The sequence below is a fragment of the Cavia porcellus genome, unplaced genomic scaffold, assembly GCF_034190915.1.
Source record: "Cavia porcellus strain 051 isolate PalLab524CR breed Dunkin Hartley unplaced genomic scaffold, mCavPor4.1 scaffold_8, whole genome shotgun sequence".
Taxonomy (NCBI): Eukaryota; Metazoa; Chordata; class Mammalia; order Rodentia; family Caviidae; genus Cavia; species Cavia porcellus.
This window is the reverse complement of record NW_026947491.1, coordinates 41,389,113-41,409,931: the sequence shown is the minus strand read 5'-3', so window position 1 is coordinate 41,409,931 and position 20,819 is coordinate 41,389,113. Positions and strand designations below refer to the sequence as shown.

The window sequence follows — 20,819 nt, the reverse complement described above, 5'->3', positions numbered from 1 at the left end:
GTGTGGACGAGGGTGCAGAGAGCCCTTCCTGCAGTGGCAACTCCACTGGAACCCCTCGGCTTTCCTTACAGGAGACACTTCCCCTGGAACCTGATCCTGCTGACCATCTTTGTAAGTGACTAAGTGAGCTGGTGACAGATGCTGACCAGGGTTAGAGGAAGGATGGAAGCAGGGGAGCCCGGGTTGGGGACATCTAATGTGAGGTCACTGGGGAACAGGGATGTTTTCACCTGCTCCCTCCACCAAGACACTTCACCCTCCCTTTCCAAATGGGTTGGGCTGCTTCCCTCTGCCCCCACTGTCTGTGGAAGAGGCTCATCCAGAACATCCCAGAGCTACGAATAATGAAGAAAAGTGGGTCTCTTCCAGGGTGGTGGTGGAGGAGGATGGATAACAGGGCTGCCTAAGAGAGAAAGAGACTGCTATCCTTAGGACCTGCAACCTGGCCTGGGAGACACTGCTCAGCCAGGCTTGCATCTGATCAGAAACCTGCTCAAGGAAAAGCAGCATCAGTGTGGAGGGGTGTATGCCTGGGGCTCCTGAATCTTAAGTTTTGGACAATTCTCTTACCCTGCCTCTCTTTTCAGACCCTGTCCATGGCCTACCTCACTGGGATGCTGTCCAGGTAAAGGGAACAGGTGCATGGAGACAAGGGCCCTGCACCCAGGGACCAGCCATAGTCTGAGGCGGGCTTCCCCCAAACCCTGCTCTTCCTGGGACCACTTGGATGGGGGAGGGGCTCAGGCAGGAGGACACTTTGGCCTAGAACCCTTTTCAGGGAACTTACCTGGCCGATGGCTCCAGGACCTGGCCAGGTTGGTGGGGTGAGAGTGAGGGAAGGTGGGAAGCAGGGTGATTCCTCTCAAGCTGCAGTTTAAATGATCCTGCAGTTTAAAGTACGTAAGCCACCTCCAGGGTCCAGCACATATCCCCCCACCCCTTCTCCCACCTATTCAGGACCCTTCTAACTAATAGTGAGCTTCAGTATGCCTGGGAGATGAAGGGCAGGGCCCAGAAGAAAGGCCAAGGAACCCAGGGAGGGTGAGTCCTGAGACAGGGTCAGGGTCAGAGATCACAGATCAGGGCCTGGTAGAAGCTCTGGCTGCAGAGAGAGCTGGGGGACAGCAGGGCCCTGTGGGAGCTGACCCTGCCCCTCCATTCTCAGTTACTACAACACCACATCTGTGCTGCTGTGCCTGGGTATCACAGCCCTCGTCTGCCTTTCAGTCACGGTCTTCAGCTTCCAGACCAAGGTCAGCTTTGAGGCATGTGGGCTAGGGATGTATGCAGGATGGGGCTCCAAGCTGGTTTCCAGGCCAAGAGGAGGGAAAGGGATAAGTTGGATCTAGGTTGGGGCCGGGTGGGGTGGGGAGCTGGGAGGCTGGAACGGAATGCTGAATTCTGGAGGGTGAGCTTAAGACCTTGAGCCTCAGCCTCCAGCCAGTACACTGCCCGGGAGCTCCATGCAGCCAGGGACCAATGCTGATGCCCCTCTCGTCCCGCAGTTTGACTTCACTTCCTGCCAGGGTGTGATCTTCGTGCTGCTCATGACCCTGTTCTTCAGCGGACTCATCCTAGCCATCCTCCTACCCTTCCAATATGTGAGTTTCTACCTGCAGGCTCTTAGGAAGGCGAGGGAGGCCCCTGCCGTGTATTGTTCCCTCCTACACCTCCAGGGCAAGTACAGGGCCAAAGCCCAATAGCCTACTGTCCGGTCCAGCCCCCCCTGGCCCCTGCCCCAGGCATGTTGGCAGTATTATAAGCAAGCAAACAAGGAGGCTTTTCTTGGCAGGTCTGGGCTCCTGCCCATCTCCTTGAGCCACATCCGGCTTTGCCTTTCCCATCCTCCAGTGTTGGGTGGAGGGGAGGTTGGGGGGAGGGTGTGGAGCAGCCTGAGCATGCCTGGGGCCCATCAGGCCTAGAAGGGTCTTAAGGAAGGGTCTCCTGGTGGATCAGCCTAATCCAAAGAGGCAGAATCTGGCCGAGGCAGCAGGACCGGAGCAGACCCCCACCCCATAGAGCCTCCCCCAGCTGGAGCTCCACTCTCAGCAGTCCCAGGCTCATCCATCTGGCCTGGAGAATGTCACCTTGGGCTGTACAGGTGCTCAGGTGCTACACGTGGGAGGGAGGATCAGGGGCATCCCAGGAGGACCTTGAGGTTTGAATCCGGGCTACCCGAGAGAAGCAGCCCCCAGCCTCCTTTGGCACTGGTTTCCCCATCATGCCTTTTCTGCCAGGCCTGGGACATAGTGTTCATTCCCCCTTACCCACTTCCATCCTGCCCAGCCCCAGCCTCAGGACATTTGGCTTCCAGTCCAGGACACCAAGATTGGGTCTGGCATTTCTTTGGCTTTTCCCAGGATCCTGTTGACGAAGGGAGGGACCGGAGCTGGCCTGGTGCCCTCTGTGTATCTAGGATGGGGAGGGGGACAACAGGAAGGGGCCCCAAAACTTCAAAGAACCCTTTGTTCATCCAGGTCTGGTTGATGGGATACCTTTGTTTCCAGGAATCTTCTAACTAAGTTTCCTGGGAGGGCCCCACTGAAGGCAGAGCTAGCATGGCACCTCCTAGGTACAGGCTTGCCACATGCAGCCGGGTGCTTCTGAGATCTGGGGAGCAGGGGACAGGAGCACATTGTCTTGGCCTTGGCAGACAAGCCCATACACACCTGGCATCCAGGCATGCTGGCAAACACCTGTAATCCCAGCACTCAGGAGACTGAGGCAGAAGGATTGCCACGAGTTTGAGGCCAGCCTGGACTCCAGAGCAAGACCCTGTCTCAAAAACAAACAAACAAACAAAAAACACCTGGCAGACCCTCCAGAGGTGCATGCACTCATGCACGCGTGGCACTCATGTGTGCGCGCACACACACACACCCTGAGTTCAAGTATTGACCCCCCTATTATTGAGTCCTTTGCCTCCCAGTGCAGATCCAGGGATGGACTACAGGCTGGGAGGCAGGAACAGCCTTGAGCCAAACTCAGGCTGGGAGGATGGATGTCAGGGCCACAGTAGGATAAGTCATCCTCACTCAGCCTAAGCCTGGGGCTGGGACTTGCAGGAAGAAGCACCTTGCAGGAAGAAGCACCTTGCTTATAAATTTCCTAGCTTCTTAGTGCTAGGAAATTTTAAGACCCCTGTAAGGTAGAGGCATTGTATGATCAGGTGGGAGCTCCCTGGCTGTCACTCTGTGATTGCCCTGTGGGCCCTCACCCCATTACCATGAGCACCCAGAGAATCAAGGACCCCCGTAGGTCCCCTTTGTTGATCCTTCTTAGGGAGGACATCCTCCATTCTCTGGGCTGAAGCCCCTTCAGCTTGTTTGCTACCCTCTGACCATGCCTAACCGCATCGTTCTTCTGCCTGGCAGGTGCCCTGGCTCCACGCAGTCTACGCAGTGTTAGGAGCGGGTGTGTTTACGTTGGTGAGTTTGGCTCAGCTGCCCGGGTCACCTTCTCAGCTTTGCGATCCTCTCCCTAGTTGCCTCCACCACCCCTGTCTTCCTTATCATCCTCTTCTCCTTTGGGAATCCCCTGTCTGGTGGGAGCAGGGATGCAGGAAGGTGGGCCCTATAGACACAGAGGCAGAGCTGCAGAGGGTCGGCACTGTGGGAGGGGGCAGGGCTGTGGGAATGTCTGGCCACAGGAATCAACAGTATTGTTCTCCTAGGGCAATCTAGGAAGGCTTCTTAGTGCTAGGAAATTTTAAGACCCCTGTAAGGTAGAGGCCTTGTATGAATGAGCTTGTTTTTTGCTGTTCTCACCAAATTGAGTTTGCTGTTGATGATGATGTTGGTTATGCTAACAATAACTGCTAATGTTCATGGATCACATGCTTCCTTCCAGCAAGCTTTCCATGTGTGCTTCATTCCCACCATAGGTTTGTAACACAGGCTCTACTGCCACCAAGTTGAGATGAGGAAACTGAAGCTCAGGGATGTGAAACGCATGCCTGAAATCATCAGCACCATAGGAAGTTTGAGGGGCAAACTGGGGCTCCTGGTGGTCTGGCTCCAGAGTCCCACTCAGGGTCAGAGGCTAGGTAGGGGGAGCTTGGAAACAGATGCCCAGGAGACAGAGGTGACCAGGGACAGCTGTCAGCCAGAGCAGCCTAACTCTGTTCAGGGGTTCCAGACACTGAGAGCACCCCAGGATCCAGATGGGCAGGGACATAGGGATGTCTTCAGGGGGAGGCATCCAAAATAACGGCTACTGATAGTGAAAGCCGCGAACACTCTCCCTTAGTAATTCCAGAGCAGGTAAGTGATGGATTCAAGGCTTCCTGGCTATAATAACTCCGACTCCCGGTATAAAATCCAAGGAAGCAGGAGACCTAAATTTAGGTAGCAAAGGCTTTATTAGACCAGGCCTGGCAACGAGTCTCTGGGAGCCAATTTGGAGACTGTGTGCCAGAGACTGAAGGGAGGACTTTAAAAAGAGGCTGGAGGAAAAGGGGGGGGGGGACAAAGAAACCTGCAGAGCCATCAAACTTGTTGACCCGAGTCTGGAAACTGTATAGCTGTCCACTTAGTTCTGACAACCTCGGGAGCCTTTGGCACCTTTTGAGTTACTCCCATCCTGCAGATAAGAATTATCTGCAATAACATTTGGAGAAGAAAGTAGAAAGCTAATTATCTCAGGACAGTTCGTTAACACTAACAGGTGGGAAGGGGTCGAAAGTTATAAGAAGCTAAAACTTAAGCCTTCACAAGGATTTGGAACTTAACCCTTTTGGTGCATTAGGGTTAAGCCACAACATTTTCCTGTAATTTCCTTGAAGCTAAGGCACATTTTATGACAGACCACCACCGGGTCAGGAAGAGATCACCAGAAACCCAAAATCTTTATGGCCTAGCCTAGATAGATAGGTAAGGGGAGAGGGGAGGCAATACGGCACCATACAGAACAGAAAACAGTAGTTATGTTTTTCTTTCTTTCTAGGGAGGGGGATCAAGCTCAGGTAAAGGGTTATGCTAATAAGCAAATCTCCCTGCACACAGGCAAGTTACTTCAAACAAGTGTAAATTAGAGGGCCATCCTAGTTTTCTTTAGCTCTTTAGCGGAGAATAGAGGCGCCTAACAGTGATTAACAACCCTTGTTAGCTTGTTTTAGCACAACTTCTGTTGTTTGTAAAGGGCAACAATGGTTAACATATCAATTAGGTAAGGTTTTACAATTCTTTACAGAGAAGAGCATTGATTAACATATCAATTAGGTCATCCAAAGACATAAGAAGGAAAACACATACAGTAAGCCCGGGTTACAGGTTTTGTTATAATACACATATAATGAAGCTATTTTCTTAGAGTACAACACTGGCAACATAATTACAAGTCAGCTAAGTGTGGGCTTGGTCAAGACCAGTCTACTTGGGACATGCTCAGTGTTAGCACAGAAAGTCCCACCTCTTGATGAACCCTAAAATCTCAAGCAAACTGGGATGGTTGGCCACTCTAAGACACTCACTTCTGGGTCCTGGACCAGTGTTGTTCTTACCTCCCGGCCATCTCTTTTAAATAAAAGTGTACTTGACAAAGTCTGGGTGGGAAATAGAACTGCAGAGAAAGAAAGAAGGGGGCAGCATACTGGAGAGCAGGCCTGGGGAGCAGCATCTGGAGGCCTCAGAAGGCAGCCTTTGCTGGGACTGGGGGCCCATGCCTGCAATCCCAGCACTCAGAGCCCAAGGCATGAGAGTCACTGAGGGTTCAAGGCCAGTGTAGGCTACACAGTGAGTTCAAGGCCAGCCTGAACTGCATAGATAGGGAGACCCTGTTTTAAAAAAAGAAAGAAAGAAGATAAAAGAAAGGGTAGCATTTGCCAAGGACAGGACAGGTGGAGGTCAGGTATGGGCAGGTGGGAGTGGTGGAGTTGGGGGACTATAAGCATCCTTGGAGGGTTGAGGTATAATTGGCTTCCGTGGGCAGGAGGCTATACACATGAGTAAGGCTCCGTGAACAGTAAGCCCTTAAATCTGTTTAATAATCCCTAGTGTTATTAGATTAAGAAAAATAATCCCAGCCACCTGTTGCACACATTACATGTTGCTAAACACTTTCACACCTTTGGTACTACCTGATTGGATCTCATCTCCACCACAGTCTGGTGAGAGAGGCAGAGCTGAATTGCCTCCTCCTCAGAAGTCCTGCGTGTGGAGGGGCTGGCACAGGGCCTCACAGCTGGCACGGGGCAGATCTAGCAGGCCGAGAACCAGATGTGCTATGTCCACCCTGGTGCCATCTCCAGTGACTGTAGTTACCCTCAAAGAGGACTTCTGTGGTTTGGGGCTGGAGAAGTCTCCAGCAACTTCCTCTCCCCCCTGCGCCCTCAGCGTGGCCTTCTCCACTGGGTTGCTCCCTTCAGCATGGAAGTGCTACAATTTCTCCCATCTGAAGGAAGAAGCCAACAAAGCACTCTTGACTCACATTGCCCTCAAGCTCCTGCCCTTTTCTCTGTTCCTTACAAACAGCAAAACTCCTTAGAAGCGACTCCATACTCCTCCTTCCCAAGCCTCTTTCTCCCTTTCCCCTCCCATTCTCTTAACTTTTTCTTTTCTGGTGATACTGAGGATTAAACTCAGGACTTTCTGCATGCTAAGCACATGCTCTGCCCCTGAGCTGCACCCCCAGCCCACTCATCTCTTAAAAATACTCTCATTCAGACCACCGGTGGCCTCTGCACTAAATCCATCCGTCTCTCAGCTGGCCTCCTGCCTGAGGCTCAGTATCATTTGACACAGCTGTTCACCCCCACCCCAGTAGCTTCCTCCCTCTGTGCCAGCACCCCCACCCGTCCCCCCACTTTTCCTCCGCCTGCCCCTTCTCAAGGCCTGCCCTAGCTCCCCGACTCTGCGCTCTCTTGCTAGGAACCTCAAGCAACTGCAGGGCCTTGCATACCATCCTTTATGCTGATGGCTTGTAAATTTATAGCTCCACAATGGATCTCTATCTCTGTCTCTCAAAGCCCAGACAAAATGTCCAACTGCCCAGTCAGGCCCCCATTTGAAGTAGCCCAGACTCCTGGAAGTTAAGATGTGCAAAACCAACCTCCTGCTCTCTCCCTGGCCGTCTGCCTCTCCCACAGCTTTTGCCAACTTCCCCTTACTCAGGTAGCATCCCTTGACCCTCCTGCTTTTCTTACATCCCATGTTAGACCCAGCAGCACATCTCATGGCTCGGCCTTCTGTGCAGAACCTGACCACTTCTGTCCACCCTCAGGCACTCCTGGGTGCCCAGCACCATCGCCTCCTGCTGGGCGTGTGGCGGTGGCTGCCGATGGCCTGCCTCAGGGCAGCTGGAGTGATGCAGGTCAGGTGGTCTCTGTGGCATCTAGATTCACCTCCACAGTCCCCTCCAGCCTGCCCCCTCACCCACTCCCCAAGCACAGGAGGTTTGCCCTGCACCCCACTCGGCGCGCCCAGCTGTCTTCTCCATCAAGGCTTTGCCTCATGGCGGCAACGCTGTGTACCTGAGCTGCTGCTCCCTTCCCCTCCCGCAGATCTATTCTCTCCATAGCACCTCATCCTTAAACACACTGTATGGCTTCCTGACCTATTATTTATTCTTTCTCTCCCTGTAGCAGAATTTAAGTTCCAAGAGAACAGTGGGCTTTGTCTGGCACCTAGCACACAATAGGCACCTGTGGCTGTTAGGGAACGAATAATGCCTGAGAGGTGTGGCAAGGAGCAGGACCAGGCCCCACAGGTGCTCAGTTCTCATTGTCATGGGTTACGGAGTTGAATGAAGCGCTGCCCCACGGTCTCCTGTGAGTCACAGAGGGAGGAGGAGGAACTGCTGTGCCCAATTATTCCATTAATGTCTCTTGAAACCAACACACCAGAAAGCCTTGATAGATCATCCTGCGGGTTACATAAACAGTGGTTGAGAAAGCATGTGGGTAGTTGCATCTAAACAGGATGGAAGACCATTGGTCACCCAGGGGCCCACCACACTCTTCCTCTTAGCTTCAAGGGGACAAGGACGCTGAGGCTGCCCCTTAAGAACTGAAATCCTGTGCCCTTCATTAACCCCAACTCAGAGCATGTTCTGGCCTTGCACCAACCCTGCTTCCATCACCACTGAGGCGGGCCGGTGGGATCTGTGGTCCCCCAGGGCCCCCTTGGTTTCCACCTGCCCGTCCTTCCTTAGCCTGTGGGGGGACTCTTGGCACAACTGGGGGCTCTCCCAGCGCGGCGGCTAGGCTGGAACTGTAGTCCACCCTCAGTGTATTCTTGGCCCTTTTGCTGTGTTATCTGGGATGTGCAAGAAAGAGTTGAAGAGACAAGTCGGAGAGGGACCTGTCCCCAGTAGGGTCTTCTCTCCACCCTCCATCTGTCTGGGCTTTAAGGGCTGAGAGAAGGCAAGGATTTTCTCTTCTAGAAACCTTGGCCTCTACCCTAAGAGATTCTGCCATCTTTGAAAGCAGAATCATAGGGCTGGGGATTTAGCTCAGCGGCATCAGCTCCTGCCTTGCAAGCAGGCAGTCCTGAGTTCGATCCCTGGTACCAATAAAAAGGAAAAAGACAAAAAAAAAAAAAAAAAAAGTAAATTAGAAAGCAGAATCATCAATGAACTGGGCTGTAGTTTAGGAGGTGAGAGCCAGTTTCTTCAGGCTCTGGTCCAGCCTTGAGGGACAGGCCCCTCTTAGGCTCTACCTACATCCAGTCTTGGCACTTTGTCAGGAAGCCTTGAGTGTTCGGCCTCACCCATGCCCCCCTCAGGATGCCAGAGCTCCAACGCCAGTAAGAAGTGGGTGAGTCACCTGAAAGGCACTCGCCTCAGAGTGACTACGTCCTTCCCTTCCCCCTAGTGCCCTCTTTTGGGGTGCTTCTTTGAAAACACTCATGGGCTGGGCAGTTGGGCAGGGCTGAGGGGCTGGAGCAGAAGCTGAGAGCGGGTGGGCTTCACCAGTTTCTAGCAATGGCTGCGACTCCAGGGTCCCTGTGACTGGGAAAGTTGCTTCCTCCCAGAGTTGGAGCTTATCTGGGAAAGCTAAGGCCTCAAGCTACCCAAATCAAGTAGGCAAGTTCAAATAGGTAGAGAATAAATTAGACCTAGGGATTTAGAAATCAGGTGTGGGCCCTCTGATAACAGAGCTGTCCCCTCGCTGTCCAGCCCCACTGATGTGAGGACCTCGGGAGCCACCAAGAGTTGATAAGAAAATCAGTCACAATCACCTCACATTAGTGAAAAGCCAAGTAGATAGGTGAGAGGCTGGGAGTCCAGGGTAGGGGCCAGGCTGAGGCAGGGAGTTGCTTCTGCTCCCTCTCCCCAACAGACAGTCTTGTCTTCCCTAAGAGACCTGACTCAACACCTTCTGGAAGGTTCCAGAAAAAACGCTTCAGTTCCCTCACCCCATTCCTCACTCTGCTCTTCCTAGTGGGGGCCACGATATACTCCCCACCTTCTTCTCAGTTAGGACAACACTTTGAAAAGTAAAAATGTTGCACAAGTCCAAGACAGAGTCACAATTTTATGTTAGATTTATCTGTTTCCCTCAGTTTGGAGGCTCTTTTGCTCAGGGGTTTATGTGAGCCTGGAAGATCAGTGAGAATCTTCTATTCTGTCACCCACCTTGCCTGAAAGCAGCCTTAGGATTCCCCTAAACCTTCTGGAAGCTGAGTGGGGCTGAAAGGGTGTGTACTGTGGCCAATTTCCACTGTCCCCACCCCACCTCACCTCAGGGTCACCTCTGAAGGCTAATCCTAGGAACCAACCTTGCTCAAACCTAGATGGACACAACTCCTGGCAGGGGAAGGTTAGAGAACTACCCCCGCCGCCCCTCCGGACCCAAGGGTAGGGGCGGAAGGAGGGGTAATTCAAAGGCCCTGCAGGCAGCCTGCAGGAGTGTCCAGGTCAGCAGCTCTCTCCTGTCCACGACCAGTCTCCAAGGCAGAACCAGGAAGAGATGTGGTGGGCAGGTACAGGGCCATGTGGGGTGGGAGGAAACTCTCTAGCTGACCAGTGCACCTCATAAAATTATATCCAAGGCCTCAGTGCTCCTTCCTACTGTGTGATCTTGGATAAGTTAATTGACCTCTCTGTGCTTCAGGTGTCTTATCTTTATTTTGTTTCATCTCTCCACAATCTATTGTTATATTTTAATTGTGAATTTGGTTGAGCACTTATTACATATGATAAGAAAACTGTAAGTGCTTTATATACATTATCTTTGTAACAACTTTGTGAGGTGGGCACAATGTTTTTATGTAGCTTCTCTTTCTAAATTTTTTCTTTAGTACATGTTTGTAGTACATAGTGCTTACGTTCGTCATGGGGTGTTGGTACATGTACATAACACATCTTACATCTTTTTACTTCCTGTTCCCTGCACTCCCCACTTCCTCCAGCTTTAGATTACTTTCCCATTTGCAAAAGAGCTATCTCCCTGATCCCTATTATCCACCCTTTATTTTACTAATATTTAAATTATTTACACTTTGGGTTTCTCATAGCAGAGAAACAGTGTATTGGATGGCAAGGTGTGTCCATTCTCCTGCAAAATCCAATACCTTATCTTTTCCTTTTTTTGAGACAGGGTTCTGCTATGCAGTCAGGCTGGCCTTGCACTCACTTTGTAGCCCAGGCTGGCCTTGAACTCACAGCGATCCTCTTGCCTCAGGCTGCTGAGTGCTGTGGTTACAGGTGTGTGCCAGCATGCCTGGCCTAGGCACCTCATCTTTTTTATTTATTTATTTATTCTTTGTCTTTTTCCTTTTTATCGGTACCAGGGATTGAACTCACGACTGCCTGCTTGCAAGGCAGGCGCTTATGCCGCTGAGCTAAATCCCCAGCTCCTAGGCACCTCAACTTTAAAACAGATACTCTGACTTATTTTCACAAGGCTATCATAATGACTGAAGAAGCTCATGTGCAAGGAGGAGAAAAGGAATCTGGCAAGGCACATGGTAGTTGGTAGCTCATTCTCTTACTATATTAACCTTTTTACTTAGGGCACCAGGTTTCGGAGCCAAGGTATTAGGTTCAACACCTCTAAGCTGGGTGGTACATGCCTATAATCTCAGCACTCATTTGAGTGCTGAGGTAGGAGGATTGCTGCCAGTTCAAGGCCAGCCTGGGCTACAAAGTGATTTAAAGGCCAGCCTGAACCACATAATCAAATCTTTTCTCAAAAAAGATCACCCTTCAAAAAAAGATCATCCCCCACCATGCATCCATTTCCTGATGTGTAATAATCATACCCCCCAGGTTGTTGTAAAGTATAATTTAATTGATATACTAAAGCACTTAGAAAGTGCCCGGTATATCATCACTGATCAGTGATGCTTGACTATTAGAAACAGGGAGTTGTCTAGGGTCACAGCCAAGATTCAAGCCCAGGCTATGCACATCCCCAGCCTGTGCTTTTAGGCACTGCATTATTCTCCAGCCCTCTCTCATAATGGGCCCTTTCATGCATATATAATTATACACTACTCCTTTTTCATCCTGGGCCAGGCATTCTGGCTCCGATGGCAGCCCTGCTCCTTCAGTGACCTGCCTGGGGTTGCAAATGTTGGCTGTGCTTTTGAGAGTTCTGACTCTGAGGTCAATGAGGGGAAGCGCCTTCTGTTGGCATCAGGCAAGAGGCAGAGCTAGGCTCCCTGCCCATGGCCTCTTCTCACTCTCCTGCTGCCCCACCTGTCCTTCAGCCCAGCATGGACACACAGTCACTGCTCCTAAGAATCCCCAAAGCCCAGCCCACCCTCCAGTCCAAAATGTGGTGGCAGGACAGGGTGAGGCCAGCGTGCTCTGCATTGCCCCAGGAAGCCGCACTGCACCCAGTGGGAGCCGTTTGCTTCTCTTCCCGCCTTCCAGCCTTCTGCACACACATGGGCACGTGCACACGAATGCCAGGTTTGCTTCTCTTGAGACCTGTAATAAGGAGATGTGAGCCATCCTATTGGCTGTGTGAAGTGTGCAAGGTACTTAGATCTTGTGTGCCTCAGTCTCCTCAGCAATGATGGAGATGGTGATACAACACTTGTCACAAAGGTCCATGGTGAGCACCAAATGACAGAGTGTGTTATTTTCTTCCCCTTCTATTTTTAATTTCTAACTTCATAACATTCATATTCAAATGTCATTTTAAAATAATCTTAAATATAAACATCATTGTGACCATATCCCTCAATGTCTTCCCCAGTGGTGGCCACCAGGCAGCTGTCTGTCCTTCTAGACCTTTCCAAATAGTTATGTGCCATCTAAGCGCCAGTGACATGTCTAGCTTTGTGGAGCCACATGAAACAGGTTTTTTCTGCTGCCTGCTTTTCTCTCATAACAGCACATAGCAGGATGCTGCATGCTCAGTACTGTGGTCGGTTCGTTTACCAACCCCCTGTGGATAGCTGGGCCCTTTCCAGCGAATCGCTGTTAGAACCAACACTGGAGGAATGAACTGGTACGCTCCTCTGCACACCCAGGCTGGCATTTCTGTAGGACAGATGTGGTTCATCAGTTCCTTTTTATGCTAGTTCAACACATTGCAACCCCAGCTCTTTGTATTCATTGCCTGCCTGTTGGTGGCTCTGAGCTGGCCTTTCCATGCGTGGCTGTCCCAGAGAACATCAGCCTTATCTCTGAGGCCCTGTCTGGGGACACAGCAGCATCAGGCCAGATGTGCGGCTGGGCCCTGAGCAGGTGTACCCCGATCGGTGGCAAGCCTCTGCACTGTGGTGGGCCCTCCTGCCTCCTGAAAGGCCACTCTGCCTCCAGTTCCATCAGCACAGGATCTGGGGAAACCTGGGTCTGGCCCTAGGCCAGTGACCATCGCAAGCCACTCACCTCTTGGAGATTCTTTTCTTCAGATGAAAAACAGTGACACAGTCCATCTCCCAGGACAAATTGGGAGACTGAAATGAAACAAAGAATTGGAGAAGGCAAGGATCTTCCAACAGGAGTTAATAGCATACTAGTCCTTCTGATGCCCCACAGCCCATCCCACAAACTCTTTCTGAAGGGTCTCATGCTCCGTTGGCTACTGACTCAAGCACCTGCTGACCTTTTAGGTGTCGGCAGCCAACTCAGTCACTAGCTCTCAACTGATCTTAGCCCCCCACTAAGATGTTAGGCCTGACCAGGATACCTGCTTTCACCTGAGAGACCAGCTAGTGCTTTCCATCTTCCAGGGAGACACCAGCAGATCACAGTCCCCAGTAACGCATGCATGCCCATAGCACAGTCTCTAACAATGTCTTTTGTTTTCATTAAGCTATCAGTTCTAGAGGGCGTATTCACTGGAACATCGTAGGTGCTCAGCAAATATTATTGAGAATAAATTACTGAAAAGCCTTTAGTTGAGTCACAGGTTGCAGTGATGGATGATGGTACCAGGGTTGAAATTTGGGGCAGATCATCCCATACAGCACCACATAGATAAGCATCCATGGCCACAGGCCAAGGGCAGAGGCAGAAATTCCTCTTCTCCCCAAGAGAAGAGCCAGCTGGCTGCTCTAGGAAGCCTCCTGGATGGGTGCTTTTTGGAGAGGCCACCCCCATACCTGATCAGCTTCAAGCCTTCTAGGTTGAGAGATTCCATTTCATTAGCTCACTCAGGGGTGACCAGGCTCTGGGAAATCAACCAAGCAAGCTACTGACTGATAAGCAAGATCAGCAGTTTATTAACTTAGGCTGGCAGCTGTGACTGCTAACCAGCCCGTAGCATTTAAGCAGGTCCTCCTCTTGCTTGTACTTTCTACAGAAGGAAAAGTGACTTGGGAACTCAAGTCAAATTCAAGCAGAGTACAACAGAGTAAAATTATATTAACAAATACCAGTCGTCGGTTCCGTTCTCCACTGCCGAATGTGGACATGGGCGTCGTTAACTGTCACATTTTGTAGATGAGGACTCTGAAGTCAAATAGATTAATTGACCATTGAGAGTTGGAGTCAGGACCCAAGCCCAGGCATCCTAACTCCATCCCATGTTCCCCAGTGTTCAGCCCTCAGTACTGCCTGAGACACCCATGCAGACCCCCTTAGTCCTGGCCAAAGCTACACAGCTTCCCTGGGCTCATGTCTGCCTCCCTGATGTGACACTGGAGCCACCTGAATCCCTGGCAGCATCACCTGTTCTTAAGAGGGCACCTGTCTTCTGCAGACAATAACAATAAAACCCTAGCAGTAGCTACCATTCATTAAGGCTGACTGTGTGTCAGACACCAAGCTCGACACCCTGCGTGCTCTCTCTCTCTCTCATAACAATCTCATGGGCCAAGCACTCTTCCCTTCTTTTCACAGCTAGCTACTCACTGGCACAGAGAGACTGACTGTCTTGTCCAAGTTTCCCTGCTAGTGAGTGGCAAGGCAGCGGTCCAAGCCAGGCTGCTGCTCAGTGCTGAGCTCATAGTCACCCCTCTCCGCCCCACTGCAAGCGTGATCTGCCTTCCTGTCCTCTGTCCCACGTTGGAGGCCCCGTTGAAGCCTCTGGCCCTCTGTGTGCTGAGGACGTTGGCATGGAAGCGAGGATTTTCCCAGGTTTTCCACAGAGCTGGATCTGAAGCACTTCCCAGGAGTCTGAGTCCTAGAGGTCGGAGGAGTTGGTGGCTGGGATGAGGGAAAGGGCAAAGTGCAAGTTTCTAGGCAGCTTTGTCCCCTGCTCTTCCCACAGTGCTCTGCCACACCAAATGCCTGACTCTTTACAGTGACCTCTCAGGTCTTCAGGGTCCCCCTTGGGTGGTGGGCCTTCGGCATGCGTCCCACAGTGGATATTTGTACCATTGAAAGCAATACAAGGTTTGCCTTGTGCAAGACTGCCCCCTTAGACCAGAAAACGTCTACTTATCCTGCTTCTGTCCTCTGCCCCACAACATCCTGTCCAGTTAGGGCCCCTCCTCTACAGCCCTGAGTTTTCTTATCACTAACTATAAATGGTCCCTGCTGAGCCGTGAGCCCTCCAAAGCAGCACAGTTTTGTGAACTGTGTCCCCAAAGCAGGCTCAGCCCTCATCAAATCCCTGCCTTGCACCTGGTACCCCATGAATTTTTTTGTGTAGTGAGTTTTGAGGGGTTCAGAGAATATAAGGTTCCACATACAAGTGATAGAAAAGCGGGACCTAGCCTTAACAATATGCGTGGATCTAAAGAAACCCAATCCTGTGAAGAACAGCAGTTCTCGGCTGGGTGTGGTGGCACACACCTGTAATCTCAGCACTTGGGAGGCTGAGACAAGAGGATCACTGTGAGTTCAAGGCCAAACTGAACTGCATAAGACCCTGTCTTTTTTTTTTTTAGTATTTTCTTTTTGGTACCAGGAACCAAACTCAGGGCCTCACGCTTGCCAGGCAGGCGCAGCACCGCTGAGCTACATCCTCGGCCCAAGACCCTGTCTTAAAAAAAGAAAAAAAAGAACAATTCTCACCTTTTGAGACACTCATAGACTTGGAGTTGGGGCTTGAGACAGGGTCTCACTATGTAGCTCATTCTGTCTTTGAACTTGTGCAATCCTCCTGCCTCAGTCTCCTGAGTGCTAGGATTACAGTTGTGTGCCACCATAGCCAGAACTAGTGGACTTTTTGGCCTCTTCCCCAGAAAAGTGCACCATGCCTACCAAAATTTATATACTGCCTTGTGGTTGGGGGACTCTGCCGCCTAACCTTGGACCCCCCAGGAAAGCGGCACGGGAGCAGGGGTGTCAGTGTAGTTAGTGAGAAGACCTGGTAGGAACAGTGGGCAGCCAAGCAGAGTTGTCACTAAGGGAGTTGGTTTAGAGTCCCTTGGGCTGCAAAGGCCTCACAGAGAAGAGCCAGTTTCCTAGGAGGAAACACATTAACCCCGAGTGCTGCCCATGAGCAGCAGAGCAGAATGCTTGAGCTTGGGGCTCTGGAGCCAGCAGCTCAGGTCACATCATGGCCTTGCAATTTCCCAACTGTATAAACTTGGACAAACACTTAACACCTCTGGCCTTGATTTCCTCTAGGGATAAGTCCTACTGGAAAGGAAAGTCTGTAGGGCGGATGGGCTGATGTCCGTGAAGCGTGTAACAGCTGTTCAGTTGCTGCTTGCTGCTGCCGCCTTGGCTTATCATCTAACCCAGAGCAAGGAGGGCCCTGAAAGAATGCTAAAACACTGCACTCAGTTTGCAGGTCCGCCCCTGAGGAAGCCTCTCCCAGCTCCCTGCCATACTCACATAGGCCAGCGCTCTCTCTCTCTCTCTCTCTCTCTCTCTCTCTCTCTCTCTGTCTCTCTCACCTTGTATTGTTTTTACTTGTATGCATACTAACACTTCCTGCCAGACTCAGTACAAATCTTGTCTCTTTTTTTCTGTGTATGCTCATGCCTGGTACATAGTAGGTGCTTAATAAATAGGTGTTGACCAGAATTAGTGATGAAAGGGTTAGAAAATTTCAGATTCTAAGCTTTCACATGAGAGTTAGCAAGCAGCCAGGCTGCAGTAAGGATAATAAAATTGGGGTGGGCCCGTGTGAGGTGTGTGGGCTGCTATAGCCATGTCTCACTGTCTGGACCTCTGTCTTCTCTCCCCTCGCTTCCCCAGTTCCTGGCATTCGACACCCAGTTGCTGATGGGTAGCCGACGCCACTCGCTGAGTCCCGAGGAGTATATATTTGGAGCCCTCAACATCTACCTGGACATCATCTACATCTTCACCTTTTTCCTTCAGCTTTTTGGCACCAATCGGGAATGAGGAGTCCTTGCCACCCCGCTCCCCTCCTCCAGGAAATGCTCCTTCCCAGTCCGTAACCTTCCCTGTGCTCCTGCCAGACCAGATATAAACTCGCTGCAGCCAGCCTGTGGCCAGCCACGCAGTCCCTCAGCCAGCCCTCGCGCACCCTCTGCAGCTTGTACATTCGCCACCTTTGGGTGCCACAGAACTGAGGCCACACTGTCCCCTGTGCCACTCTCCTCTCAATTACGTCTCCCAAACTGGGAAGTCAAGGCTGAAAGAGCCCCCTGGGTTTGAGGACCCAAAGGATAGCGGGAGGAGCTCAAGAGGGCCTCAGAGTTGAGAAGGAGACCCCAGGAAGCCACGCCACACTGAGATTCCTCCTGGGGCTGGAGTGGCCCTGGGGCACACTGTCCTGTGTGCAGCCTGCCCACCCTGCTCTGTTCCAGGCCACACAATGCCCCTTCAGAAGAAGCGGCAGGGGATACTGTCAGGCCCCACCTCCTCGGTTCCAGGACCAGCATTTGGTCCAGGGACTCTACAGACAGGGTCAGAAGTCATAGTTCTGCTGTTTGCTTGAATTTGCCCTCCTGGATCAGGACAGGGCACTCTGGGGAGGAGGTAGGGGCAGGGGGCACTGCACCTAAGTGAGGGTCTGTCTTGGGCTTCTGCCCCAGGGAGGTGGGCAAGAAAGTGAACTGGAGAGACCAGGCCCTGCAGCAGGGGCAACTACCCAGACCTGCGTCCACTTAGGGTGGGGGAACATTGTCACCTCCTCAGCCTCCCCTGGGCTGCTCCCCCAGGTCTGAGGAGGAGCGGGGTGTGCTGGGGTCTCCAGAGGGTGTTCTAGGAGGAAGCAGCTCTGGCTGCTGGGCCAGCCCCATGTGGAGGGAACCTGTTCTGCCCACAGCCCTACCCACAGATGTGCCTGCGTCCCTCCACCACGTCTCATTTCCTAAGACAGTCCCCATGTGCTGCCACTTGCTGGCTTATCCCCAGCCAGGTCTCCTGAGAGACCAGGTCTCCTTAGGAGTTGGCAGTGTCCACCCGCCTACACCCCCGGGGCCCCTCCCACTCAGCCCAGAATCCCCGAGTCCCCGCCCCCCTATCTCCACATCTCTCCAATTTGGAAGTTATCCAGCTGATGCTAACAGCCAGGGTCAGTGCCCATGTGATGAGGCCCAGGCTCCTTATCAGCCTGCAGGTGGCCGGGATCTCAGGCAGGGTGTGTGTCAGCCCCGAGCACCTGGGCAGTGTGCAGCCAGCATGTGGCCAGCTCGGGCCAGTGGAAAGTTACTGAGTGGAGGCAAGGAGGCTCCTGGTGGATACTAGGACCCACCCTCAACCTGTAATTTTTGGCGCTCTGCTCTTTGTATGCCAGGGGCTCTGCCCACCCCTAGGAAAGCTAACAAGGTATGCTACTTGTTCACCCTCCTCCCTTTCCTACTTCTAGCTTTCAAGAAATACTGCAGGAGTATTTGAAGTTTTGTTCCATCTTGGGTATTTGAGGAGACAAGAAACCAAGGACCAGCAGGTGATACGTGTGAGATGAAGGCAACTGGGGCATGGAGGAGACGCCCACTGTGTGCTGGTCTAAATTAATCCCTGCAGCAGTGCTGCAAAGGCAGAGTTCCGCACGTCCCCATCACAGAGGGCACAGCCCAGGGAGTCAGAAGGGCTTGAGTCCAAAGCCAGACGGGTAGCAGTGGTGGATCTAGTGTTCACATCCAGGGCCACCTCACTCAAAAAGCATCACTTTTGGGATGTGCGGCGGAATGGTAAAGCACTGGTCTAGCATGCACAAAGCCCTGGGTTCAGTCCCCAGCAACAGATACACAAGCGTGCGCGCGCGCGCGCGCGCACACACACACACACACACACACACACACACACACACACGCGGCTGAAAAGTTTCCCACCAGTCTGAATGGGCTGGAAAGAAAGTGGGAGCCGAGAGGCTGGTGTCCAGCCCCGTGTCTGAGGACTTGCCATGAGCGGCACCTGGCTTTGCATGTCCCCCATCCCATGCCCACTGGATTTTGAATTCTGAGGTTTTCACCCCCTGGACACAACTGAGAGGCAGGATTTCTAGTTGCTGGCTCCTAGCTTCAATGCCACCAGGGCTGATGTATTAGTATACCAATAGTATACTAATCAAGTGTACCAAGTATTTCTTGCTGTCTGTGACTCAGTTTTCCTATCTACAAAATAGAAGTCTATGACCAGTCTGGGGCAGGAAGAAACATCAGGATTCTTATTCCCATTGACTTCCTGGTCCTCAAGCTCCCTTAGCTTCCTTTCCTAATCTCTGGCCTCAAGTTCTGGAAGGGTTTGCCACCCCCCAACCCCCTTGGCCTGCTGTTCTCACCCTGGACAGCTTCCCACTTGTCCAAATCCTCCTCTTCATTGGCTAATTTATGCACAAGTAGAATTAACTTTTCCAAGGCTGGGATTGGAGGAGAGGCAAGCCCTCAGACATCAGTGAAGTGACCCAGGCACAAACCATGGCTGTCTCAAGGAAGACTCTTATGTGGAAATGGAGCGGCCCCCAAGGAGGGTGCAGCAGCCGCCAGCTGCCTGCCTTGGGTTCTGAGCACCTGAGGCCAGCACTGCTGAGCTGACTACAAAGCTGGAGCTCGAGCTTGCCTGTCTGACCTCCAACCCGGGCAGTGAGGCATTCCAGGAACACGTGATGGGTCTGGGAAGGAGGAAGGGTGGGGGAAGAGGAATGCAGGATTATGAGGAATGCAGGATTACAGGAAACTGAGGCTGGGCAGGTGCCACAGACTGTAGAGGAAGAATGGCGCTGGCCCCTCACATTTTTGGCCTGGGTAGAGCTGAACCTGGGAAGAGGTAGGTTAGATTTTATAAAGCTAGAAAGCAGTCTGAATCTGCCCATCTGTGATGGGAGGCCAGAAGTCTACTAATGGGAGGAAGTGGCAGATTGGGGCCCACGAAGTACAACCGAGTGCCTGGCTGCCCGCACCAATTCCTGAGTTTACGTGTGTGGCTGCTGCATAGCCTGGAGAAGCCCCCAAGAAACTCAGTTCTTCTACTGCTGGGAGAGTCAGGATCAGACACATTTTCCTCCTTGGCCCACCTGGAGACGAGTCCCCAGTGGCCTGTTTGTCAGGGATGTAGGGGGTGAGGAGGGCGGGACTTTACACAAGCACTTTGCTGCCCCCCTGTGGCCTCTTGAGAAAAAGCAGGAGCTGCTTGTAAGGGTGCTGTGGGTGGGGATGAGCAGAGGGACCTGGCTGTCAGCCCTCCTTCCCCAGGTCTCCCAGACTTGTCTTTTCAATGCCATTTTCTGTTCCTTGTGTCCAAAGACTGTCACATCTCTTGGACACTTTCCCTATCTGCTGAAAACCAGCCCTGCACCACCCCAACCCTGCGCTGATCCCACGTGTCTGAGGGCGCAGACTCATGGGCTTGTCTGTCGGCTCTGGACACCACCACCACCCTTCTGGCCTCAGCTCCAAGTACCCCAGGGTCCCACGTCTGTTCTCTTTCCTGGTCTCACCTTCCCGGGATCTGTGACTTACTGGAGATAATAAAAGCAAATACCACACCAGGTGTTCCCTTTGTCTGCCTTCTGATTGTGGCATCAGACAGATCCTGGAGTGTCTGTGTAAGGTTTTGCTCAGAGCTTCCAGATACTGCCACTTCTCCAGGGAAATTAAATCCCCACCTTTACCTTCCTGGGGAAGGTGACTGTCCTCAGCACCAGTAGGTCCTTTCCGGGGGCCCATAGCCGCCCAGAGCTGGAAGGAATAGCTGAGAGGCTCTTCAGGGCAGGGCCTTGCCTTGTCCTGGAAGCCGAGGCCTTGGTGGGCCACTCCTACTCTTCCTTACTCCAGTCAAAACTGTTTCCCTAAAAGGAAAGATTTGTGTGGTACCTAACAGATCTCCCCCAAAAACAATTTTGAAACTATAAAACGTGGGCTCCCGGGAGCTGTGTTGTTCACCCTGAATCCCCAGGATTTATGGCTCATGCTCTCAACAAGCAACTTTCAAATGAATGGAGGAAAGGAGACAGAGGAGGAAAGGAATCCACTGTGACCTTTTTACCTACAAGGAAGCCAGGCACAGAAATGGTGGTGACGTGTCCAGGTTTATGCACAGGTTACTGACTGGCAGTGGGACTGTGGAAGGCTGTGAGGTATTAGTTACACTGTCAGGTTCCTGTGAGGAACCCG

The 20,819-nt window shown here is 52.0% G+C and overlaps 1 protein-coding gene across 1 annotated transcript in view; it reads left to right on the top strand.

The window, feature by feature from the left end:
- Faim2 (Fas apoptotic inhibitory molecule 2) overlaps positions 1-20,194 on the top strand; it is a 33,202-nt gene extending 13,008 nt beyond the window's left edge. Inside the window, exons 7-12 of the mRNA XM_003475793.5 lie at positions 72-111; positions 588-625; positions 1,166-1,253; positions 1,506-1,601; positions 3,375-3,428; positions 16,492-20,194. Coding sequence (XP_003475841.1) covers positions 72-111; positions 588-625; positions 1,166-1,253; positions 1,506-1,601; positions 3,375-3,428; positions 16,492-16,641 — 466 coding nt within the window. The 3' untranslated portion in view covers positions 16,642-20,194. The remainder of the gene's footprint in view (positions 1-71; positions 112-587; positions 626-1,165; positions 1,254-1,505; positions 1,602-3,374; positions 3,429-16,491) is intronic.
- The last annotated feature ends 625 nt before the right edge of the window (positions 20,195-20,819 follow it).